Source organism: Parasteatoda tepidariorum, chromosome 6 (assembly GCF_982258835.1).
Source record: "Parasteatoda tepidariorum strain Cologne lab strain chromosome 6, Ptep-v5.0, whole genome shotgun sequence".
Taxonomy (NCBI): domain Eukaryota; kingdom Metazoa; phylum Arthropoda; class Arachnida; order Araneae; family Theridiidae; genus Parasteatoda; species Parasteatoda tepidariorum.
The window spans coordinates 22,919,930-22,946,832 of NC_141760.1; the positions used below are offsets into that span (position 1 = coordinate 22,919,930).

The 26,903-nt window shown below is 31.8% G+C and overlaps 2 protein-coding genes across 3 annotated transcripts in view; both read right to left on the reverse strand.

Moving 5' to 3' along the window:
• Nucleotides 1-18,393, reverse strand: part of LOC107456042 (uncharacterized) — a 110,412-nt gene extending 92,019 nt beyond the window's left edge. For both annotated transcript variants that reach the window (XR_015434554.1, XM_087165542.1), the window contains exons 1-3: nucleotides 18,241-18,393; nucleotides 10,885-10,983; nucleotides 1,597-1,696 (exon numbers count right to left, since the gene is read on the reverse strand). Coding sequence is in view for 1 of the 2 variants with exons in the window: in XM_087165542.1 (XP_087021668.1) it covers nucleotides 1,597-1,696; nucleotides 10,885-10,983; nucleotides 18,241-18,393 (352 nt within the window). In the remaining variant the exon portion in view is untranslated. The remainder of the gene's footprint in view (nucleotides 1-1,596; nucleotides 1,697-10,884; nucleotides 10,984-18,240) is intronic.
• Nucleotides 18,394-18,584: 191 nt separating this feature from the next.
• LOC147807688 (uncharacterized) lies at nucleotides 18,585-23,325 on the reverse strand. The gene is made up of 4 exons (XM_087165543.1): nucleotides 23,079-23,325; nucleotides 22,866-23,005; nucleotides 21,027-21,157; nucleotides 18,585-18,682 (listed from the first exon to the last, which is right to left on the reverse strand). The coding sequence occupies exons 1-4, from the start codon at nucleotides 23,256-23,258 to the stop codon at nucleotides 18,585-18,587; spliced, it is 549 nt and encodes a 182-aa protein (XP_087021669.1). The 5' UTR covers nucleotides 23,259-23,325.
• Nucleotides 23,326-26,903: the final 3,578 nt, after the last annotated feature.

Here is a 26,903-nt window from a genome sequence, read left to right on the forward strand (position 1 = left end):
CCTCCTGTAAACATTGCCCTTTATAAATCCCCAAAGAAAAAAGTCCAGCGCCGTTATATCAGGTGATCTGGGTGGCCAAGGAATTGGACCTCCTCGTCCAATCCATCTTCCGGAAAAATGGTCATTCGAAGAACTACGATGATACCCTAATAAGGTGGTGCACCATCTTGTGGCAAAAAGACATGTGGCTGAAGCTCTTCTAGTTGTGGAAATACGAAGTTTTCCAAAATTTCTAAGTATACGACTGATGAGACCGTCTTTTCTGTAAAAAAGAAAGGCCCAATGACTCAGTCGTGCATTAGTCCACACCACGCATTAACATTTGGAGAATCCCTTTTTTTCTCACGGTATTCATGGGGGTTTTCAGATCGATCCCCATATGTGCACATTATGGCGATTAACAATGCCAGAAACATGAAAGGATGCTTCGTCGGAGAACATTATGGGCTTCAGAAAATCAGCAGCATCTTCTATCCTTCATATCATATCTGTTGCAAACGCCATCTTCCTAGGCCTATCGTCCGGTTCCAAACCTTGAACAATTTGAACTTTGTATGCATGTAGTCTTAATTGTTTCTTAATAACCTTGTACACCGTCGAAATTGGCATATCCAATTCTCCTGCCGCTGATGTCACAGATCTTCTAGGATTGTCTAAAAATGTCTGTCTGGCACGCTCAACGTCATAATCACTTGTGCAGGGACGTCCGGAACGTTTCTTATCTGCTATACGTCCAGTTTCTAGAAAATTCTCTTTCCTCCTCAAGATGCTACTTTTGGATGGAGGATCTTTTTGGTAAATTCTTCTGCAATCTCTCTTTGTATGCATGCAGTCTTAATTGTTTCTTAATAACCTTGTACACCGTCGAAATTGGCATATCCAATTCTCGTGCCGCTGATGTCACAGATCTTCTAGGATTGTCTAAAAATGTCTGTCTGGCACGCTCAACGTCAAAATCACTTGTGCAGGGACGTCCGGAACGTTTCTTATCTGCGATACGTCCAGTTTCTAGAAAATTCTCTTTCCTCCTCAAGATGCTACTTTTGGATGGAGGATCTTTTTGGTAAATTCTTCTGCAATTTCTCTGTGCTTGTACTATCGATTTCGTTTCTATGAACCACCATAAAATCTGTGCTTTCTCTTGTGGTGTATGCATTCTCCTTAATATCGACTCGAATAAAAAAATCCCATAGAAAAGTACTACATAGAACAAACACATCAAAAGTTATCATAACATTGCAATAGTTGCCAAAAACAAAAGAGAGAAAAATGCAATTAATAAGCACACGATATTTAGAAAAGTACAGATATTTAGACTGGAAAATGAAATTATCTGAAATTAACCACACCCGCAAACGATATCTATAAAAGTAAAGATATTCAAACCTGAAAAGGAAAATATATGAGTTATTCCATCCATAAATGCCCTAAGTTTGATTATATCTTCATTATTTTATGAGTTATTAAACATCAAAATGGGTCTGGGAATTTATAAACACCCTGTATTATTATAATTTTTCGGCTTAACATTTTAATTTTTCAAACGGGAACAAATATCATAAATCATGCGTGATATACATTGACTTCTATACATACATTTATCGCAGATCCGTTCTCTGTGAGGGTAGGATATGAAATAAGGAATGCATAAGTCCTCCTTCTTCAAGCTCTGAATAATACAGGATTGAAAACAGTCCTGTAAGAAAGAGAGAAAGCAACCTCAAAAGATTTGAAAATGTTGAAGGAACTTTGAAGGATAAAAAAAATATTTGAATATCACAAGTTAATGAAAAAAGGAAGTCTTGAAAAATGTGTTGTCGACTGATTGAATAATTGTGTACTATGTAAGCAGTCATTTTAGAATGTGCCAAGTCAATTGTATTAATCAGCTTCACACTTTATTGCAATGAGCCAAAAAAACCCAACATTAAGCCTCTTCTTGATGCTGATTACACATAACAACAATAAATGAAGATGATGGGGGTATGCTAAACTGATTCCGAGATCTCCTCAGAGCGACCCATCTTCACAGAGTTATAAACTCTCGGAAAGAACCGATTTTTTCAGGTTATTGATTTATCAAAACTTAAGTAATCTTCAAAATTCAACAGATCCATTCGTCAAATTTGTGAGAACTGGGCATAAACCGTTCCTCCCCCTCCTTTATCTTCAAATGTTATTTTTAATGCCTTTGTCACAGTATTGCGGGGTCAAAATTAAATCTCAAGAGGATTTAACACCAGTCATTACAGGTACTATCGGAGAGTCATGGGTTTGGGGAAGATACATTTAAAACACTTTAAAACAAAGAAAAATTACTACTCAAGTTTTTGTATAAATTATAGTTAGGACGAGCTTTCTAATGCAAAACATATAATGTCAGTCTTCAGAGAGCAAATTTTTAAAATTAAGAATAATAGTTTATCGTTGCATGAAATTATGCTTTTTTGCAAACAATATGCTATTTTCAGTACCCTGGGACTATCCTGCCAACGATCGCGAAAATGCACCATCATAATGAAAAGCAATTTCCAAGCACTTTAAATTTATCAAAAAATAATAATAAAATAATGTCAGTGTAAAAATAATCAAAACAAAGAAAGTATCTACATTTTTTTATAATTACACATTGAATTATTCTTGAATCTAACCATGTATGTTATTATAAATCATTTCGGAGGCCAAAAATTCTTGATAGCTTTTAAAGCGAAAAAAAAACCGCCACATAAGTTCGTTTAAATACGAATCCTAGAGTTTTCGGGTCAAACTAGCTCGCGCAGTGAAAGATAACACAGTAAATATGATAGAATTTGATGGTATGGATGGTGTTTTTAATATAAATGTGAGCAACAACAGTTCTTGACCTGCTCTACTTCCGGTTAGAAAGTATACAACTGCTTACTACAGCTTATTCTGCTAGACGATATTTTCAAACAGACAATTTTGTTTTTAATAAAAGAAATAAATTATATTATTTCTGAGCTCAAATCTGCTGTACTTTATGGGATATTAATAATATTAAGTAATTCTGGTGAGTTTAAAATGAGACTTGTTTTAGTTATTTAGAGATGTATTGTTAAAAAAGGTGACAGTGTCGCTAGCTTGATTTAGAAATAACTCGCTTTTTTTGCAGTTCTTATTTGGCCTCTTCTTACTTGTTTATTACAGTTTGATTTCCTGGCGGACAATCATACGTTAGTGTTAGCATATTGTCCGAGCAGGGATATTAAGCTCATTTTACAAATTATCACTTACGTTTAAATTTTGAAGTTGGTATATTGTAAACAAGGTTATAAGTGTTTTATAACGATTCTTTTTTCAAATGACAATTCGTATTGGTATATCACCTGATGAAAATTATCGGCAAAGGAACCGGCAAGTTAATTGTAAGCACATCGTATTCTCTACTTTCAACAAAAATTGCTCGAAAATCCTCGTGTGATATAGAAATCGGTAGACGGAAAAAAAGGTCCCGGAAAAAAAGGTACGGAAAAAAAGGTCCCGGTAAAAAAGGTACGGAATAAAAGGTCCCGGTCAAAAAGGTCCCGGGAAAAAAAGGTACGGAAAAAAGGGTCCCTGGAAAAAAAGGTCCCGGTAAAAAAAGGTACCTCCATAGGGAAAATCTGTAGGTATATTTCCCCCTCTCGCTTTTTGGGCAGCATGAATGCTTCTCGCTGTTTCAATGAATATTCTTTTTATCTGTAATAATTCAGATTAGATCATTGAGGTAAGGAGAAGGGTAAGGGGGGGGACTTATGGGCAGGTTGTATTACGCTTTTTTTAAAAATTTTATTTCATTTATTTATTCTTCTTTGATTATTTTTTAAAGCGGGAAGATACTATTTAAATTTTTCAATAATGTTTAACTTTTTTTTGTAATTTTTTAAAGTGAAAATGTGTTATTTTCTATTTTAAATTATATTTTGTGAAGAAGTTGCTAATGTGAGGCTTAAAGTAGCCAATCGGGAAAGTTGGGAGGATTTATGTGTTGGATGTTTATTCGTGATTGGAGGTGAAAGTATTGGTCCTTTTTAATTAGTTGAAAACGCGCGACACGGAAAAAAAAACATGCACGGAACAGCAGAAAGCGCATCAATCTAATCTTCTCATTTCAAATATTTTCCCCTACAGAATTTTCAATACACAGGTACCTTTTTTACCGGGACCTTTTATTCCGGACCTTTTTTTCCGGGACCTTTTTTTCCGGTACCTTTTTTTCCTGGAACCATAGAAATCACAGTAGCCTAAATGACCAGCAAATGTTTCTTTCCTCAGCAAGAAAAATTGCCTATAAATAAAAGCAACTCACACTCGGATTAATCAGATGATTTGTTTTTATGACGTTTCGATTCAACGTGATGAAGTTTACAAATGTAAATAAAAATGGCGCGAACGTTGATGAAGAGGATGATCGGATGAAATTTTGAATTAATTCATTGAATTAATTAAATTAATACATAAAATTAAACGAATATCATTTCTAGAGGGTCTGTGGTTTACTTTTATTTCCTTTACAAACATCGTTGGGATATTATGAGATAATAGCATCACATTAAAAAATAATATTGGCCAAAAGCTGAGATAAATAGCAAACAATGGCAACTATTACGAGCAACCATTCGGGCAATTAAGCAACCCTATCGGCTACTCAGAACTGTGAAATTACCCTTAGAGTGAACGATAGAGTTGAGGTTCCGCTTACGGTTGCTATTATTTTTCTCACGTGAAATATCCGTATTTCGCCTTGAAATGACAGGTCTTCAAAAGGCAATTCTTATAACAATTCTTTTTTTGAACACAAATAATAAATCGAGTAACGGATACACGTATACAAGAAATACTACTAAAGAAAGTATCATAACACAATGTTCACGTTGTAAGCCAAATGGCTTCAAAACACACCAAAAACAGTAACACGGAAGTATATGCAGTCAAGAGCTTGCTGCCCTCCCTAGTGTCGAAAACACCATCCATTGGTGCGGAAGGTTCCTCTTGGCGATAATATCAGGTTTGGCGAAAATGGAGGACGGGATAATCCCGAAGTACGAAGATGATCGACGGGTAAATACCAAAGTACCCTATTTTCTTAGCTACAGTAACAGTTATTCATAACCGTTAGGTCAAGTTTAATCTATCGCCCTCTATGCTTATTCTGCAAAATGTCAATATGGAGAAATGGCACAGTTTTGTGTTTGTGGTTGATTTTTTTAAAAATATTTATTAACTCACTACAATGCTGTAATACCTGGGTTCAAAAAAATTTACATAAATAAAAATGAGACATTGATTTTGCTAATTTTCCCCTAGGTGGAAAAATTTACCATAAAGTTTAGTATAATGTTTGCGATTGCCATAATGTTTACGATTTCCTTAACAACAGACATGTCTGTTATGATTTTAATGATCAATTTGTTATTTTACCAACTAATATTGGTGTTCCACAGGGATCATCGCTGGGACCAATTTTATGGCTAATTTTATTTGATTCTCTTTTAACTAGTTTTGATTTTAACGATTGCAAACTACTGGCCTTTGCTGATGACGTCTTCCTTTTAATGAAGCACACCATTCTTTATCGTCTCGATAAGCTGGGGACCGAAATTATTCAAAATATGGTAAATTGGGCCGGAAGTCACAAATTAAAATTCTCACCCGACAAGACAAAACTTATAACCTTCCCCAAAGACGCGAAATGTATTAAGAGAACACCTCGCTTAAAAATGGAGGGGACCAGGACGGCCTATGTAAGATGCGGCCTATGTAAGGACACTGAAATACCTTGGTGTGGTGCTCGATCCTCGGCTGAGCTGGATCCCACACCTGGAGTATCTAAGAACAGATATCATCACGTTCTATGACAGACTAAAACAGTTCAGTAGAGCCACATGGGGACTTAGTCCGAATATCTTGAAATTGATATATCTGCAGGCTATTGAAAAGAAAATCATTTATGGTGCCTCCGTGTGGTATAAGAATAAAGTTAAAATAAACCAGAATCTCCTAACTATCCAAAGAATTCCATTGCTCAACATCACTAAATGCTATTCTACAACTAGCACGGAGGCACTACAAATACTTGCAGGAGTCATACCTATTGACTTAAAAATTAGAGCAACTATTTCGATTAAACGACATACCTGGTCACCAGAGGAATTTAACGACAGCGATTATCAAACAGATGAACTTAGAAATTATATCCCTTACTCAGTCCCTGTGTATGACCCTACGAAGTTAAAGATCGTTAGTAGGGGTTTCGGCTCACCGAGGGGCGTTGGCTACGAGTTCTACACTGATGGCAGTAAGAAACAGGTGACCAATGAAAGCACAGGCGCTAATGAAGATCGGGTGGGTTGTGGTTTCTTGGTGAAACTGGATAACCATACTATTTACGAACAGACAGCACGTTTAAATAATGAGTGTAGTATCTACTCCGCCGAACTTACGGCAATCAAATTGGCTACCCTTTGGGCAAACAATAACAATATTGAACAATACACTATCTTTTCTGACTCAAAGTCCTCGTTGCAGGCCCTTGAAAACCCAACCCCAACAGATCCTCTTGTAGAAGAAATTAAGGAAATTGTTCAAAACAAACAATGCTTATTCAATTGGATTAAAGCCCACTCGGGGGAGCCTGGAAACGAGGAAGCAGATATTTTAGCCAAAAAGGGCACCTTATTGGACGGGGTGGACTTTCACTACACCATAACAAAACCCCAGGTCAAACATAGACAGAGGCAGGTCAGTAGGATTTTATGGCAGGACAGGTGGAGCAGCTCTGCAAACGGGAGACACACACACTATTTGATACCTACAGTTAACGATTGTTTTTTATCCAGCGATTTTTACTTTAATCAGTTTTTAACTTCCCATGGTGTATTTGGCGATCACCAAGCTAGGATGTTTCAAAAATCCTCCGCGTGCAAATATTGCGGTCACTATCAGACTATTAAACATCTGATGCTTGACTGTCAAAAATTTGCAACCATTAGGGGAAATAGTTTTGACAGAAGAGGCGACATAAGATCTTGGTGCAGGACTAATAAACAGAGGCAAATTATTAAAAACATCATTAAACGCACCCTGGAGGACGCACTCGCCCCTGATGACATTTTGGATCCGCTCTACACGAATTAATCTCAGTCCCGGTTGTTGGACTGCCCGCCTGTTCGCTTCCCGTTATTTTGACAACGTTTTGTTGTTTTATCTATCTCATTCGCTTTTTAATTCTGTTTTAATCTATTTATTCACTACATTGTGCTTTTTAATTGGCTTATTTACATTGCCTTTCCTTGCTTTACAAATTTTAGCGTCTCCTTTTAATTGTATTTGATAATTGTTTGTTTTACCACTTTACTCTTGGAGCATTTTAATTATTTTACTGCTGTTGCCATCAGACTCTGTAACGTTTGCATAATGTTACTCTGTAATGTTACTTTTTTGTATTTTATGTACTTTTTTGTTTTCTTGATTTTAATAAACATTTACCCGTATGCCCTAAATTGGGGCAGGTCGGGGTAAATATTTCATAAAGTTTAGTAACGTTTGGGCCTTTTTAAAGCCCAGATTCATGGCAAGATGGTATTTAGTTTTGTGTTGACGGAAGAGCCATGTTAACACAACATCACTCACGAAAGCGAGGGTCAACCTTCTTCCATCAAAAGGTACCGCAACATAATATGACTTCGATTGAGTACCTGTCCGGTGGGAGGACTAGAATATGACAGATAATGGCGAGAGAAATGCAGATGTCGTCTTAAGTTTAAACTTAAACAATAATTACTATCTAAATTTAGATTTAGTTACAGATCAAACAAAAAATTAAGGCAAATAAAGATTAGGGGTGGCATCACTCATTGCCCCTTCTCAGGGAGTACTCACGATTAAAAGACCGAGATGACTATTAACAGCAATAATTTTATCTAAAAAATTTAAGTTGGAGGCTAAGGGTGAATTCTAATAATAAGCATGTTTATACACTAGTAAATTGGTATTTAATATCTGTAGTGGTAGTTACGCCACAAAACATTCAAATATCATAGCGTGTTTCGCATAATGAAACGAAAATAAGCAGAGCCATCTACTAATGTTGTGAGAGCCGAGAAGCAGCGATTAAATGCTCTATAAATTTTCGTGAGATCAGTGTCGCGTAAATAATTTGTAATGACGTCATCGTTCATAATCTGTAATATTTTATTCATTAGTTTAATACTTATATGAATTCGAATGGCAACAGTTTATGAGTTTATGTTTTTCATGGAGAATGTTAAGAATAGAAGTGGATCCTTTTATAACTTGTAAATATTGTAATAAAGGTTTATAGAAAATTAGTAAGAGTTTTTCGATGATTCTGACATTGTGGTGAAACCCGGACGTAATCGTTTGCATTTGATCGACATTTAAGTCAGATATTTTTATTCTCTTATTTGAAAATTTCTCAAGTTTGGAATTCTAAATGGATCTGCTCATAATGAAAAGTCGGTAAGAGCTTCTTTTACTCGCTTATATAATATTTTAATTGCGGCTCTCGATAAAACTGAATTAAATTTTGAAGATTTAAAAAGTAAATTATCATCTTTGGAAAGAATTTCTATTGATTTATCGAAATTAGATGAAGATATATGTAACGCCATTTTGACAGAAGTCGTCAAAGCAGACGATTTTGAAAAAGAATACTGTATCATTGAAGAATACAGAGAAAAGTTAGATTCTGTTTGTGTAAAAAGGATTCTTAATTCTCATAAACTGAAAGATAAGAAAGATAATTCGGTCAAAAATGAAAAAACTAACTTAAGCTTCCGAAAATAGAACTTGTACATTTCAGTGGCGAGGTAAAAGATTGGCTGCATTTTTGGGGCCAATTCAGTAGATTACACGAAAATAAATCGATGGACGATGAAGATAAATTTCAATATCTTATTCAATGCGTGACAGTCGAAGGAAGAGCTCGTGAAATAGTGGATAGTTACCCGCCGACGGCCGATAATTGTTGCAAAGTTATTGAGAGTTTGAAATCAAGGTTTGGCCAAGAGGAACTTTTAATTAAATATTATGTTCGGGAACTTTTGGCTCTTGTCGTTAAAAATGCTACAAATTTAAGGAATAAGATGGATATTACACAATTGTACGACAAATTAGAATCGGAAGTGGTCGGGTGATTAAGAAACCTATTAGATATTTAGATGACTGTAAAAAACATTTACTTTTAAGTATAGCGTTGTTATTAAGTATTTACTTATTAGTGTTTCAATGCTTATATTGGAAATGTTTATTTTTAATCTTAGATATAGTATATAATGCATTTAGTAATTTTATATGTAGTTAAATTTTATATTTATTGCTTGTTTATGCATTTTTAGAAAATGTTCTACTTGATTAAATAATATTTAATCAAGATGGGAGGATGTCGCGTAAAGAATTTGTAATGACGTCATCGTTTATAATCTGTAATATTTTATTCGTTAGTTTAATACTTATATGAATTCGAATGGCAACAGTTTATGAGTTTATGTTTTTCATGGAGAATGCTAAGAATAGAAGTGGATCATTTTAAAACTTGTGAATGTTGTAATAATGGTTTATAGAAAATTAATAAGAGTTTTTCGAATCATCTGACAATCAGTGTTCATTAAAAACAAATTTTATTCCCCTTTATAGAATTTAATTGATAGTTTCTTAGAAAAAAAAAGTTTTTTAGGAATGTTTCAGTTTAAAAACAGTATTTCAGAGTAAGCTGTGGGTGATTACTTTGAATTAAAAAAGCAACTTAAACGCATGGAGACAACTTTATTCACACTTCGTAAAAAAATTTACTTACTTAAACTCTAAAATCAAGAAAGATTCTTTTATTAACAGCCACTAGATTTTAACCTGCGTTTGAAATCTTTTACATTTATGAACTTTTGACAGCCATTAAAAACATATGTGATTTTTTCTTTAAAGTAACGGTATTAAATATCTCACATATAAATTTCATATTTATGCCAAAAATTTATTTGTTAAAATAGCTGAACGTGAATGTCATGTGCTAGGCATAAGATTTTTTATTTCCTTTGTTTCTACTATGCACTGAGAAAAGATGGAGAATATTTTAAAATATATATTAATCATGCAAAATAGTTAAAAGAGCTTAAAATGTTTCTATGAACACATCTTTCATATTCTTAAAAATGCAATGATAGTTAAAGAAAAAAACAAAAGATTAATATTTTTTTTATCGAAAAAAGAAAAAAAGTAATAAAATTATATCTTGAACACGGCTCTGAGGGGACTTTAACGGGATGGAAAGAAAAATACCCAATAAAGAAAACATCTAAAGCAAAATAAAAATACGTTTTTTCTCTATATTTTAGAAGTTTTAAGTGCGAAAGGTTTAAGAGACCCATAACATCGAGCTTTTAAGATAGTGCGGTTAAGATTTGTGTAAAAAGTGGTCGTATACTTATTTTAAGCCATGTTTAAACTAAAGCGAACATTAGTTTAAAAAGAAATTACATTACAAAAGAATCTATATTAGAGACCATGCGAGAGATCCAAATTAAAGAAACTAAATGTCGTTCCTAATCGGATTGACTATGATTGTGCGAGGCATCTTGTATATTGATTGACAACATTTAAAAACACACACACAAAAAAAAGAACATTGATCTTAAAGAAAAACAACAAAAAAGCACAGCGTTTCAAAATATTTTCAAAACCGATCAGCTCTTTTTTTTTTATATCTATTGCCATTCTCAGAGTAACTTACTTATCTGGAATAAGTTTAGTGGCGCTAGCGCAACCTACTTGTAGTTAGATTGGTGGCGCTGCATTTTTGCCTACACTGGAGTTGGTATTTGGCGCAACACTAAGACTTGTAACTAAGTATGTTTACAAATGATTTACCTGATATGTGAGAGGTCCACTTCCGTTCTTCTGTCTCCATTCACTCAAGTAATCTTTGCAATGGGTGTCGTAGGGTGACGGTGATGAAGTTCTTTCGAGCTATCACACACAAAATTATATTCAAATTAACTTTATTTCAATATTGCAACACTTTGCTTTGCTCTTTCATTTACAATTTATGTTTATTCAAATTTTTAGTTTTATTTTGAAAATCTAAAACTTCTCTTTTGAATACATGTTTGTTTTAAATAGAATCTGTATACTAAAAATTGTGTAATCATTCTCCATGATAATTTAATGAACTGATTAGACAATTTCAATAAATTCATTTATGAAGATGTTATCTGGTAAGTAGTTTAAACTAGTGTTAATAAAACATATTATTTCATGAATTAGATTATTATTGAATTACAGTTGTTATATAATTAAGAGTTTTTCATAAAATATAAAATTTCACAATATTGCTTAAAAGTAAAAGCACGTTTGAAAAACATAACTTTGATTAATATTTAGGTAGGTACGTCGCACTTTTACTGACTTTATTTATAGGGTTGTACCAATTTAGTTTATCATGAATGGCTAGTCCGAAAGTATTGTGGGATATTCTCCAAGTTATATTATGAATGACCTTTCTTCTTATAACCATAAGTTTGTCTGTGCTGATCGCACATCATTTTTCTATAATAATTTGTTCTTTACAGCTTGGATCATCCACATATCATGTATTTTCAGTAGCGCTAGTATAAACTAAATAAAAGAACATCGGCTTTTGTCTCGTTTGGAAGTTTTTTCAGACAGGAATGTGACGTAAAGGCCTGGTTTCTTAGAACAGGACGCCGTCAGCTGGAAATCAGCGCTAACCTCTGATTGGTCCATTTGTGAGTTTGATAGTATACGTCATCGAACGCTCATCTTGAACAACAATTGCCGTCCAACTCAACTGCAGTTGGATTACAACGTGACGTTAACCACAGAAGCAATGGCGGACAACATCCAACAGCACATTGAAATCAGCCAAGATTTTGATTTTGACATTAAACATAGCTTCTTCATTAAACATAGCACTCTTCATTTAGCTCAGCCATAATATGTTTTTTCTTGGACAAAGTCATTATTTGTTCTCTGAAACACTGGTCGACAATAACAAAATCAATACAGATTCAAAATAAATATTTGTTTACGTTATTAACGCATGCGCAATGAGAGATAATGTCTGCGTTGGACCGACTGCTCACGCTGAGCTAACAAAAAAGTATTTTTATGGCGTCAGCTCTACGTCAACTTTCCACTGACGCCCAAATAAGGCACTAGTTCTAAGAAACCAGGCCTTGAGCTAACAAACCAGTATTTTGTTGGCGTCAACGGGACGTTGACGCCCAGATAAGGCGCTTGTCCTAAGAAACCAGACCTTAAGGAAGTGATTAATTGTGTCTTGCTTGATCATCTTTGTGATGAATGCAGTCAAAAGCGGGGTTTCTTTCTTGTAAATACCATCACTGATGAAATCTAATGAGTTGCTTCTAAAGACATACTGTTGTTTGTGTGCAAAGTTGATGAAAGGTTGTAATCTGTGAAGTATAATTCTCTCTTTCCAAAAGTCGGGAGGAAGTTGATAGTTATTCTGGAGTCAGTGGGGAAAAAAGTATGATTTACGGAGTCTGGAAAGATCTTTAAGCAGGCATTGCACAGTTTATTTGCTTCATCATATTGTCGATTCCGGCAGATTTTCAATTATTTAGTTTTTTGATAAGTTCAGTTTGGTCAACATCGTCAAGGCTATTATTATTCTTAAAAAAATCACCATAGGTATCGTTAGTCATTAAATCTTTATCAGAAGGTCAAGTTGAAATTGATTTTCAATAGTATCAGCGAATATTTCTCCTCATCTCTGTACACGTTTTTATTATCGTGTATAATTGGTTTGTTTACAGTTTTTGCTGTCTTAAGTGCTTTACTCATGCTTCATACAGACTGATATTGATTGCAAAACCCATGCGACTTTGTTTCGCTCGTCTCTAGATTGCTATCATTTTTTTTCCTTATTTCTATTTATTATCACGAGGATTCCTATTATTTGCCGTCTTTTCTTGTAACCAATCAGTTCAACTGTTGCGGGAGTGTCATATAGTTGTGCTTAATAATTCTTGATTTAGTTGCGTCATTATGAACATCTTGGATACCAATAGTTAGGGTACAAATTGCAGTATTGATGTCGTCAATAATACTTAGTGGAGGATTTTCATCACTCTATATGAAGATATTGGAAAACAAGTCCTAGATTTGCCTTTTTAGTGATGGTGAGTGTATACTGTATGATATCCCCAAGTGTTACAACAGGTACATGATCAATGAAAACTCTGTGGTAGTGTAACATCCTATTGGGAGGCTGTTGTAAAAAATAAAAAAAAGTAAGAAAAGTTCGGATGTCTGTGTGGGATGTAAAGGAAGTAAATCGGCTCAGTTGGTGCGATAATAGTTAAGCTTAAGTCCATGATGGGGTCATAAAGTTGTTTAACTCTTTTTGTAACTATCTCTGCAGCCCCACATAGAGATTGTAATCTCAGCCAACGATGCACTTGATATCATTCGGGATAGCATGTCTTTAGTAATTAAATGGTTTGTTATAAGCAGCTGTAATTTTTAAGAACTCATTTTTTATTTTTTGTCGGAGGATTGAAGTATCTTCGAATCCATCGCTACTATACAAGGTAGTATTTAGGCTTTTTTTTGGCAAAAATCGCTGTACCACTTCATTTAAAGTTTTGCCTGTGTGTCTGTTTTGTAAGTATGGTAATTATGAAGGTTTAATTTCTTGCGAGAAGTTGCATACTTAGGCAACATCAAGAATGAAGTTGCTGAATTCCTCGAATTGGTGTTTATATTCCACAGCATAATTCTGATAGGTTCATAATGATGTTTCTTTAGTTCCTCTTGTTATATCTTCTCAACTGCTTTACTAACCATTGGAATTGCGTTCAGTCCACTGATTAAGTTGTTTAAAAAATATCCTTTGGGTCGCTCAATGTTTTCTGCACATGTTTCGTTTCTTGACTGCATCTGCATAGATTTTGTTTCGGAAAACTCTTTCTTGAGGCTCATTGTATCGTATCTTTGTGGTAGGGGAAAATATAACACACCCTCCATAGCTTGCAGGATGGTCAAGTGCACAGTTCGTGGTTTTTCATCTCTAGTTTTTGTGCATGAGGGAAGTCAAATGAGCACTTAACGCATCTTGGTCCGACATAGCTGTCTAGTGATAAACATCTATGGCAATATGCTGGACCGGTTGCAGTTCTCAACCTTGACACTTGCATTTTATCTGAAGGTGAGACTGTAAATTTCTTCGAAGTTACTTCTCTTCTTAATGCCTGGAGGAACATATTTAATTTAATGAACTCATTTGTGCAACGTTTTCGACCTTTAAGCTTTCAGAAGTTAAGTATTTTGCTACATATTCTCAATCATAGTTATTAGGAATTGGTTTAATTCAAATTTCGATAAAGCATTTAAAGATTCCTTGATTTATCGCTTGGAAATATAGTTGCAAGTAAACAATAATTTGCAATTGACGGACTAAAACTGCATGAAATGGATGCAAAATTTCAGAAATTTTTTTACTTAGAAATGATAATAAAATAAAAGCACATAGTCCAACTATTGCTTATTATAAAACAGAATAAAAATTGTTTTATTTAATAACAAATCTGTGTTCTTAACTTGTATTTTACCTAAAGATTATCGATGTGTTTACATTAAATAATTATGGTAAGAATAATGCTTTTATAATTGAAAGAAGTTTATTTTTACATTGAGTTTTGTTTTGGAATAAAAATAATTATGTTCCAAAATAATGTTTATCATGATTTTGTTTTGAATTTTCACAACTGCACTGTGTAATTTATATTGCAACTCCATAATAAATTTTCAGAATTTTATAAAATGAGGGTAGGGAGATATGATATGTTCATAATTAAAATTTGAAAACTTTTTATAGTAATGCTTAAGTATTATTCAGTAATATCATTTATTATTTTTATAGTAATGTATAAGTATAAGTATTATTAAGTATCATTCCCACTGAAGACAGCTTTTAAAAGATGATGTAAAAAATGTCATATTTTTTCGTCTCATTCTCGTATATAATTGTATGTTTGTGCAAATTGATTCTACATAATATTTACTACTTTTTTGGTTTTGGAATTAAAATGTTATGTTTTGGTTAAGGTTGCTAGTTTAGAACATAGCATCTTTAAATAATTATCGAATTGCAGAAACTGCCCATGTAAAGTTATTTTTGCATTACAAATTAATTCTAGCAATTTTCATGCTTTCCTGTCTTCTCTCCCTCGAAAAATTTCTACGTTGCCTTTTGTTTCAGGTGTAGTAAAAAATTTAAGATAGAATAAAGTTACGTAAGTATTTCTCCATTTCAATGATGTAAACAAAGAATAAAATAGGTTTGTTTCAAAATTTTCTAATTATTATGAAATACATATATAAATTTTTTTTATAGTTAAAATTTCCACTCAATTCAAATGTAAATTTAACTTTCTAATTATATAATTTCAGAATATGAAAAATTTATTATAATTGGGAAATTATAAATGGTTAGAGTAAAATTAAAGATGACTAGAGTTAGAAAAATTGACCAGATTGATTAAATTGGTTACTTTCTAAAAAAAGTTGGACATGCATTTAAAATTAAAAATAAACACTTTGGAAATGATTAATGAGGTAAAATTTACCAAAAAACTCATTGTATAAGGGACAAGAAAAAAGCATTAAAAATTTAGCTACTCAAGTAAATTAAATTTGAAATATTTATTCAAAAAAATCAACTCAACACAAAATATTCCTTGAAGGGAAAAAATGGATGGAAGCAGAATTCGCTAATTTAATTTTGTTTAGTATTTTTGTATAACTAAGTAAATAATGCGTGGAATGACATTATAAAACTATTGTTCCATGTTTTACTGCTTTATAACAGTGCAGGAAGTTAAGTAAAATTATATCGCTGAATTTTTCTACTATCATCCAAATATTCCCCTTGTTTACTCCAAAAGATGATGTCAGAAAATCTAATATTATATAGCATCAAACCAATGAAAAATAATGTCATGGCGAAAGCTAGATAATATTAGTTTAGAATTTAACGTTATATAATGCAGAGCCACCTTTTGTATCTTTCGAATATTAAAAAGTAGCCGTGCAAAATGGTTTTCTGAAGTTATCTAATATTACTTCAGACTAGATCTAAATATCATAGTTTTAAATTAAAAATTTTTGTTCATTTTTCACTCAAAATAAATTTAATTTTGACATGCATGATGTGCTCCATAAATTGATAAATCTCAGTTGTAAATTAAAATTCCCTAAAAATCTCTTTTCCTTAAGTTTCTGCTTGGTTTGTTTTGAAATAGTTATTAGCTGTTAATTCTATTCATGAACTAATAAAAAAAGTTTAATTTCTTTATTCAAAGAAAGAGCTGTATAAATTATTTCTATCGGTTTAGCTAATTTTAAGCAGTTTCATTGAGCACGTGGCACGCTTTTCTATTTAAGAACTCAATGAGAACGTCTGCATAAATAAAATATGCAAATTTTAAAACTTATTATTTAATTCAAATGTTTCCTCGTGTCAGTTAAATATTCCTTCATTTAAGAAACTACTTCTATGAAACAATCAAAATTAAACTATGCTGTTATTAATTATGAATTTTCTGTAAATTTTTTTGCTAAATTATAAAATTTTAGAATACTAGTGGGCTGTGCCCCCTGATCGCTAACGCTCGCCAATTCCGGAAAATTGCTACGCAATCTTATATGGTTTGCGAAGCAAACCAAGATCGCTTCGCTCGCTACTAATTTAGGTACATTGCAAATGCACAAAATTCTAAGAATTCAAAGCAATCATTCAAATCCATATAAAAACTTTTTTTTAAAAAAAAATTACATCTTTTTAGTAAATACTAAGTCATTAAAATAAATTTGAATTCAAATAAATGACATGCAATTCGTTAAACCTATTAGAAATGTGCTATAGTATAATTCGTGATATAAATCAAAAATCGTCAAATAAATTCGTAATCTATAAATTCGTGAGAAAAAGCGCTTTCGACAAAATACTAAAATAGAGATCTATCGACAAAGACTGCCTAGCTTAATAGTATGAGATTGCCGCAGCTGATGCTCTCCGGTTATTTCAGTTTCCGTTTTTAAAAGCGCTATATGTGTTGAGCCACCTCATCTAGATTTGGCATGTGACATTTTTAACGGCAATCATTGGTCGATTTTCTAGCGTTGCCATTCGGGGAATTGCAATGAAGCTTTTTTTTGTCACCGTGTAAGAGAAATAGTAACTTAAACAAAACAAAGCAAACGTTGCCACCGGCGGAAAAGAAATACAGCCAAAATTTGGGAGCCACGTAAGAGAATTATATATATTAGATTTTCCTCTAAGATATAATAAAATCTTTTTCAAATAATCAAAAATAATTTTACAATACTGTTTGTATACATTTGAAAATCTCAATTAATAACTTTAAACTGAACCTGCATAGTTTTTATTTTGTTTGATTTTGCAATCAAAATTGATACATTTAAGTTATCGATTGTAATTAAGAGCATGAAGTAGATTTATAATACTATTCAGTTTGAATATTAATCAATTCTAATATTTATATATAAAAGACGGCTAAAAATACTTTTAAAATATATGCTCACATTTTATATTTAGTAATTATTATTGTACTAATTTAATGTTTTACCAAGACATTGTTGCTTACCATGCACTTGCCTGTAATCCATAACATTAATATTAAAAAGTATTATACTGAAATGTAAAAAAAAAAAAAAAGATATTTTAAGTATATAAAGGAAAATATAAGAATAAAATTTAAAGCAAACTGGATTTCAATAAATGTGTTATTATTAAAACACCTATTCAATATTAACACGTGGCCCGATATCTTACCTTAATATTGACCCATAATATTTATATTTGAAAACGTGTTATATTACCAGGTACTAGTGTACCCTAGCAGAGGAAATAATTATTAGGGGTACACAAGTTGGCCCTATAGGTTACAGGATGATACTTTTCTTATTTTATATTCAAAACTTTAACATTTGTCTTAAAATTAGCATGAGAAATATACTAGAACAGATTTATGATAGATTTATATTTTGTGAACCATCCACACTCGCAACTCTAAAACTAAAAAATTTTATACCTTAATAATTAGTAACCACATTAGTTTAAGAATTTTAAAAATTATGTTAAAATACTGTATTTTATATGATTTAGTGCTTATAATAGATAGCAGCATTTTAAAGTGCAAAAGAATATGAACTCACAACTTCAGTGATGGTTGCTTCGTACTTGTTTCCTCCGTCTAACCTCATTCCATCATAGAAGGGGTTCGCGATTGTCTTCCGATCATGAATGGACACGTGGACACTCGCAGATCTGACAATAGCTCTCAACTCGTGTGGTTGAGTCAAGATCATAAGCTCTATAACTAAAGAAAAGGAAGAAAGTTCTCATTTTCGAAAGTTTTAATTAACGTGCCTTCCGATCATGAATGAACACGTGGACACTCGCAGATCTGACAATAGCTCTCAACTCGTGTGGTTGGGTCAAGATCATAAGCTCTATAACTAAAGAAAAGGAAGAAAGTTCTCATTTTCGAAAGTTTTAATTAACGTGCCTTCCGATCATGAATGAACACGTGGACACTCGCAGATCTGACAATAGCTCTCAACTCGTGTGGTTGGGTCAAGATCATAAGCTCTATAACTAAAGAAAAGGAAGAAAGTTCTCATTTTCGAAAGTTTTAATTAACGTGACAACTTCATTTAATAGAGTTTTCTTTAAAATTGTTTTATCCTTTTTTTGTTTTTATACTTTTTACGAGTTTATGATAAAATAAAGAATTTAGAATTGTTTTATAACCAAATTTTGAAATTCAATAATGAATACTTAGTGAAGATCTGTAAATGATGTGCTACAAATATAAGTAATAGTTTATAAATCAAAGATGTATAAAAAAATAACGTATATAAACAGAAAGAAATGTGCATAAATTAAAATTTCATGAATAGCATAAAGTTTTTATTTAAAAAAAAAGGAAGTAAAGCAGGCAAATTTACTACAAAAGTAGAGAAAGAAACTTCCTTAGATAAAGCTAAAAATTATTGTTTTTCGAAATTTAATTTCATAATTATTATCTTAAACTAAATGTTAAATAATAAAATACACAGCAAACATAAGAAGAAATATTAAAGTTTACTTTGCATACAACGCTGAACATAGAAAGGACAATCTCAGATGACGCATAGTCTTAAATAAATTGAAATTTCCTATCAACTATTAAAAATTATAAAAAATTAACAACAGTAGTGTCTGCTTTATAACACCCCAGATACAGAATGGTACTAATATTGGACATTGTTAGAAAATTATTAAGATTAAGATTTTAAGCTTTCTTTCTATTGGTACACCTTTACAAAGTTATTGTTTATGTAAAAATATAATTCCGACATTAATCGGAATTTTTTTGAAATGGACAATGAAAACTTAGGAGAAAAATAAAGTGTAACCTTTTGGACAGTTTAATGTTATTATTTAAATCTAGTGGATTTTTTTTTCATGACCAACATGTGAAGAAATACACTATAGAAATTTTGACATTATTCAAACAATGCCAAAAATGAAATTCATAATTATTTTATGCAATATTTAAAAGTAATTACTGAAAGTTTAGTATGTTAAATAAAATGAATTATTTTATAAAACACTTATCGCATTTATAAGTTTACTACTTTCTAAGTAATATGCAGTACACTCTTCAAAAACCCCGTTATGTTAAAAGAAAAAAAAAAAAAAAAAAAAAAAAAGATAAATAAATAATTCCTGTGGCATTATATATCCTCTTAATGTTAATTTGAATTCCTATGTCTAAGAGTTTCTTCTCAAAATCTTGTTTTGTAGAATATTTTTCGAAATAGAAATTGAATTTTTTCGGAAAGATCACAATGTAAGTTGCTTGTAAACCAATTCTTTTCTATTTAATGCATAATTATTTTTGTTTTACTTTGAAAAATAAAATTATCATTGTTGTATTTAGACTTATAGTCAACTATCATTACATGGGTCATTCTCACAAAAGCAGCCATTTTCATGTTCCCAGCATATTTTACGGTTGTTTCACGACTTATGGAAAAAAAATTTTTTAGAAGAAAATGTCTTTCAGAATGCAGGTTAACAAGAAAAGAAAAAAAAAGAAGATAATTGTTAATTTTAATTTATTATTTTTTTAGGTATTTAAAATATAACAATACGTCATTCAACATGCTTCTCTTACTGATTTAAAGAAAGGAAAAATTATTTCTTCTTAGTTATAAGTTTACAAGTTCGTATTTTTCTTTTCAGAATATTGAGATATAGAATTCGAAAAATCAATTTTAAATTTAATTTCTGATAAAAAAAAATATTACTTCAGCGCTATTTTAAACTTTGACTCTGTGTTGTATCCATTCTCTTAGAACAATATATTAGGGGGACCGGAAAGTAATACCGTTTCGGCGCATTAAATATTCGTTAGTCTTAAAGACAAATTTATTTTTTCCCCCGATTTATTTTGATTCATTTTCTATCCTGCATTGAAAGTTTGTTGCTAACGAGGGTGAATACATTATCGGTTAAAAATAAAATCTAGATAACAACTATCGAATGCACTGAAACGACATTACTTTCCGGTCCCCCTAATATTTACTACTCACAATTCTCACAGAATAAAAAATATTTTAGTAAAAACTTTAGCAGTTTGCTACAACCAGCATCATAGAACGAAATTGCAACATATTTTCAGCTTCAACATTCAGAAGCTTAGCAAGTGGAATAAACTTGAATGCATGAAATCAGGTAAAATTGTTACATTTGTCATTAAATATGTATTATTTAAGAGTAGTTATTCTTATTCATGACTCTACTTTCTTAGAGTCGAACATATTTTCCTAGTTTTTAGAACATGTTTAGTTCTGAACTTGTTATCTCCAAATCTTTATCGTCCCTTCAACAATTCTATCGCCCTCATCTAAGGCCCGTAAATAGATAAAGGCAATATTAATAAAATGCTTACCTGAAAACTTGTTAATTTTCTGAGTTCCTGCTTTTCCGACGTCAGAGTTTATTGTATAGCAATAGGCAGGTTCCGCTGAGTAGATACCATCGTCTGCGATGGATGGCAGTGCAACGGCAGACAACCTATTCCTTTATAGAAGAAGTTAATACAGATGTTCGTTATTCTGAAAGTTTTACCTTTAAACCCTTTTTGGCAAATCCTTTATTTGCATGCAAGTCTACTGACCACAATTTAGAGTCAATTGGATTCCAATAATACTTAAAAGTTTAGAACTATTTAATAATTCAATTCGTCATCAGGGTGAGTAGCCAAATCTTTCAATAAAAAATAAGCACCTTTTAAGTACTTTTTAAGCACTTAAAAAGTATTTTTTAACACTATATACATTAACAAAATGCAAAATAATTTTGACAAAGACCTTGCATGATCATGATAAAATAGCTAGTTTCTGACAAAGAACTCTTTTTCTTCATTACATTAGCCGCCATAAAAGAAATAGAGAGATTTTTCGGTTCGATTTCAAAAGGTGGAAAATGAAGCTGTAAATTGAGAATCTCTTGCAAAATACAGCCGAGTTGCACATTAGAGTGCAAGAATAATTCCCTCTGAATCACATGCGGACCTCAGTATATGCACATGCGGACCGGCGAGAATTTCATCAAACATGTAAAATGATTAGTGCTTTTATACGCTACGGAACGATGGTACGCCGAAATGCAACGAGTTTGAATGATTTGTGAAAACGTTGAGTAGAACAATGTGAAAACAGCGCTTTTACATAATGCGTGGTGAAAATCAACATGGTAAAGAAAAAAAAATTCTCATGTTTGGAAGGGTAAAATTAAGCACTTTTTAAAAACACCCAATGAAAAAAGCACCTTTGAGGGCTTTTAAACAACGAAAATCGAAAATAATCACTTTTTAAAAACGCTACGCACCCTGTTTATTATATCAATAACAAATCGACAAGAAATAATCAGTAAACATTTGAGATCAATAGGAAAAAACCTGACCTTTTACTAGATTTTTCACAAACAAAATTCTAGTATTTCTCACAGTGACAAATTTCGTACACCTGATTTAGCGTTGCAGTGATTGCTTCATTCACATAAAAATGCGTAAATTCTGTAGCTACAATAATGAGGATCATTTTCACAAATCGTTTAATCTGCAATTTTATTTCCTTATTGAGTTTAGATTCCTTGTCATAACCTACCTTCGCTACTTCTCTTTTAAGCATTTCGATGATTTTACTCTTCCCTTACACTGAAGATATGACTGGTTCATTGCCTTAGAAACTCGAAAATTATATTTAATAAAAGGTTTCATTTTAATTTAAAGGTTTTATTGAGCTTAACAACATTCATATTTGTTATTTTAATTGAATGCTGTTGGTTAGCTATAAAAGTTCTAAAGTGAAGATCTGATTTTAATTGTTAAATGCCAGGCTGAATTAGGCAATAATAGTTTTTGCATACATATAACAGTAGTTTATTCAATTGTCATTTAATTCAATGATTTTATAGTGAATTTTGCTGTTTTATATAGACATTTGTTGGAAAATAGTTATTTTTAATCAAATTTTGAGAGAATAGCTTAATTTGTTTTTAAGTAAATAAATACTACAACAAATCCTTTAAATTCTACACTTTTGGTAAAAGTGGATCGTAAATTAATGTTTCTATAAATATTAGAATTCCACATAATTAGTTATTTATATTAAACTTAGAACTATTCTTTTTATTGTATATGCAGCCAATGAAGATGCAATAATGATGCAAATCAACAGACATTATGTCCATCTCTGTTTAAAGAAATAATAACTTTTGATCTTACCTGCATGACTTTTTACCAGAGTTGGATACTTCGTAACAGGAATAAATAATATCGGATGTATACTTTGTTTTTTCAAGAAAATTCCAAATTTCTGTCGTTCTCGAGAGATTTCCGTACTCCGGAGTAACCTTGAGACACACCTAAGTTGTAATAAGTAAAAGTTAAGAAGAAAAGAAAAATCTGTTTTTAAAAAAGAAGGAATAAATTACTCACCCAGGAAACGAATGCTGTTCGATTGTCAGGACAAATCCATGGAAACAATTGACACACACGATCCATACATTCAACACCGCATTTAGAATTTGCCCCTACTAGTGGAAAATATTCACAGAACACACTTCGCCTCTGCCTTTTTAAATAAAGGATGAAATTACTCATGATGTCAATATGCATTATATCATGATGTCAATGCCATGTCACATGCAAATATAGTTAGACGAACAGTTGGACCTCTATTAAGTCTCCCGATAAAAAGTTAGTTATAATAAAAATTCGTTAAATAGAAAATCACCATTTGAAATACTTAAACAACACAAAAGAAGTTTTAAATTCATTGTAGCGCATCAAGCTATATTAAAGAACTGTTCAGTTTTTTTATAAAAACTTTTATTTGCAAACAACACAAACAGTAACAAATATGAATTACCTGTAACGGTATAGTGAAAAGATCATAAAACAGCAAGAAAACCCTTAACGGGATATAAGGAAACTCACCCGTAGCGGGATAGATAAAATATTATAAAACAACTAGATAAAGTGCCCGTAACGGGATATATAAAATATTATAAAACAACTAGATAAAGTGCCCGTAACGGGATATATGAAAACTCAAATTCCACACGAAACTCATTCTAAAAAATCAGCAACTTTCTGGTGTTCTAATTTTATCGTCTGCTTTTATTATTTAAATTTATATTTTTATGTGTTTATTTTATTTATGCTTTTGCCAGTCCGTTAGTTTTTAATATTTTTACTTTTATTCATGCTTTTGCAAACCAATCATCTTTCTTATATTTTTAGACTTTATATCATGAACACTAGACATAATTAAAAAAAGCAATTCTGCACCTTTATCTTGTAAATTATTATCTACTATGGAATTGTTTCAAATTATTAGCATTTCATCATATGAAGTTTTGATGATCTCTTCATCATTTCCGTCTTCCTCACAATTTATTGCTGTATCATTTTTATTTTTTACACTGTCCCAAAATATCCGATTCAGTTAATGCTTCTGAGGTTGCAGCTTCAGAATCAATAAAAAAGAAAATCATTAATCAGTACATTATCATTAATTGCGTGATTCTCTCTTAGCTGTAACCATATTTTTTTAAAGTTCTTCGAAAGGAATGTCATCCTCGTCCTCCGCACTTTTCAAATTCTCAACGCTGACTATGAATCCAGCTTTAGCAAAACTGTTACGAATAGCACGATCTGTAATATCATAGTTTCATGCTTTAGAAATTTCTGTTATGTTTTCTTGTAAATTGATTTTAGGCATGGATTCCTGTATGAAATGCAAGCAAAAAGGGGTTTTACATCTCTCTCTCTAAAAAATAAGTAGCCGCGAAAATCAATTCCATTTCCCCCATTAAATACGTTGACAAGTTTGAAATGTTCCGAAATAATTTGGGGAAATAGGGAAAGTGGATCTTAAAGAAAAGTTCGTTAAATAGAAAATTCAAAATCAATTCCATTTCCCCCGTAAAATGCGTTAACAAGTTTGAAATTTTCCGAAATAGTTTTGGAAGGAAGGAAAGTGGATCTTACAGAAAAGTTCGTTAAATAGAAAATTCAAAATCAATTCCATTTCCCCCATAAAATGCGTTAACAAGTTTGAAATTTTCCGAAATAGTTTTGGAAGGAAGGAAAGTGGATCTTAAAGAAAAGTTCGTTAAATAGAAAATTCAAAATCAATTCCATTTCCCCCATAAAATGCGTTAACAAGTTTGAAATTTTCCGAAATAGTTTTGGAAGGAAGGAAAGTGGATCTTACAGAAAAGTTCGTTAAATAGAAAATTCACTTCGCTATGTAGAAGTTATTTTGTGATGAAATTTTCAAAATGTTCTTGGTTCCTCAAAAATAAAATAAAATCGCAAAATAGAGAAATTCGCAAAATGGAAGTTCGTTAAATAGAAGTCCGACTGTAATTGTATTTCATTTATGTACAAAGAACTGGTGATTAGGGTGGGCAACAAAAAATGTTGTCTAAAGTGTGCAGTGAAAAAAAGTTTGTCATTCTTTACAGCGTCTTATTTATCATGTATGTTAATTAACTTAACCCTTTGATTATGAATTTTAAAAAATGATTTTTTTTGTCCCGTTTATTATTCAGAAGGACAAAATGGGTCACAAATAAAGCAAATTTAGTATTTGGGATTTTTCTGACTAGTGGTTATCAATTTAGAGGCTGTGACATATATGTCCCGGCCGTACTTAATGGTGGGATACATATGTCCATTACTAATTTTTAAACATTTGTTGGGACAAATGAGTCCCATTAGTAGTCAAAGGGTTAAATTCAAAAATGTTATATTCTCATACGAATTAAAAGACGAAAAATGAACCAAAGCTGGGCTTTATTTATAAAAACGAACTGCTGCAAATTAAATAATAAATAATTATTAAAAATTAGTTTTTTTGCATGATCTTCGGGTAAACTAGTTTCAGCAGTGGGTGCAATTTTTTTTAAAGCTGAGCGAGTCATTTTAAAGATAAACCCAGACCAAAATGACCAAAAACGCAAAAAGGGAAATTAACAATAAGGGATCAAACTTTCAACCGATATCCTGACAAAACTAATAAGACCACAATTTCCAAATTGCAGCTTCTTTGATCTAGCATCCGTCATCTTTAGTGATGACATAGTGCCAGGTTCAGCCCTCTTTATAGGGCACAAACTAGACATTTTTGAAGAAAAAATCCTGAAATATTTCGACCGCAACGCATTTAGATCTTTAGATCCTCCCACGCATGCAAAATTGGCTATTGCCTCTTTTGTGGCAATATTGCCACAAAAGACATCGAACTCTAATATATTGTTCCTCCCTTAACATATACCTCTTTTTCATAACGTCAAATTTTTGTCGCACTTGATTTAGTTTTATGTTGTCATTCCATCCTCTATTACCCTCTCTCAAAAGAAAAAAAAAATAATTAAACGCTAAAAAGTTATCTAAAGTTGAATATACTATTGAAGTAAAGTAAATTATTTTATTGAAGTAAGTTAGCACTTTCCATTTTGTGATAACATTCATACTTACGGGTTACTATTACAAACTGTAATGGCAGGATATTCGATGTCCATCGGAAAAGAGACCACCTGTGTTTTGGTGGTCGGATAAGTGACATAGGTGAGCATAATAATGGAGAACTGATAGAGGAATCCCATCAATCCTGTCAAGAGTATGGCTGAGATTAAGATTCTCTCATTCATCGATGCAGAGCTGGCGATGTCAGAAAACGCTGAGAAATAGGATCTTTCAAAAACGGACTTGAAAGATCGCCTCTCCTGTTTTGAGTTGCTCATTCTGAAAAGAGGCTTTCTTTAACAATTAAATGAATAAAAACAACGCAAACGTTTATGAAAATTAAAACATTGTGTGTTTCAGTTTTAAATGCATCAAATATCCATTTATTTACTCCTTCCAAATTTGAACAAGAATAAATTTAATGAAATATTTTTTTCAGAGGAAGAATTTAATAATTTTAGAGAATATTTAATAAAGTGGTGTGAGAGGGAAAAAAACAAGCTAAGTTGAAAGATTCACCTCTTTTATAGGTTGTTATAAATAAAGAAGTAATTGGTTAGTTTATAAATGAAGTTACGGATGCTTGGTATTTTTGCGTCTTTTCTGTTTCAATATTTATTTTATTGTTTTTTTCTTACGTATGCATAAAAACATGTGACAGGTGAAGTATTGTTTGCAACTAAATAGTTTAATCGATTTCTTTCAAATTGTCAGAAATTTTCGAGACAACCGGTATTTTAAACATTAAAAAATGATATCTAGCGGGTGCATTGGTTGTAAAGAAAA

What these genes read in the sequence shown, in the direction of transcription:
- LOC147807688 (XM_087165543.1), bottom strand. Translation starts at nt 23,258, where the DNA reads ATGCATATTGACATCATGAGTAATTTCATCCTTTATTTAAAAAGGCAG. An exon ending in GAACAGCATTCGTTTCCTGG is followed by an intron (nt 23,006 to 23,078) that starts GTGAGTAATTTA and finishes ATTACAACTTAG; the next exon opens with GTGTGTCTCAAGGTTACTCC. An exon ending in GAAAATTAACAAGTTTTCAG is followed by an intron (nt 18,683 to 21,026) that starts GTAAGCATTTTA and finishes CCTTTTCTTTAG; the next exon opens with TTATAGAGCTTATGATCTTG.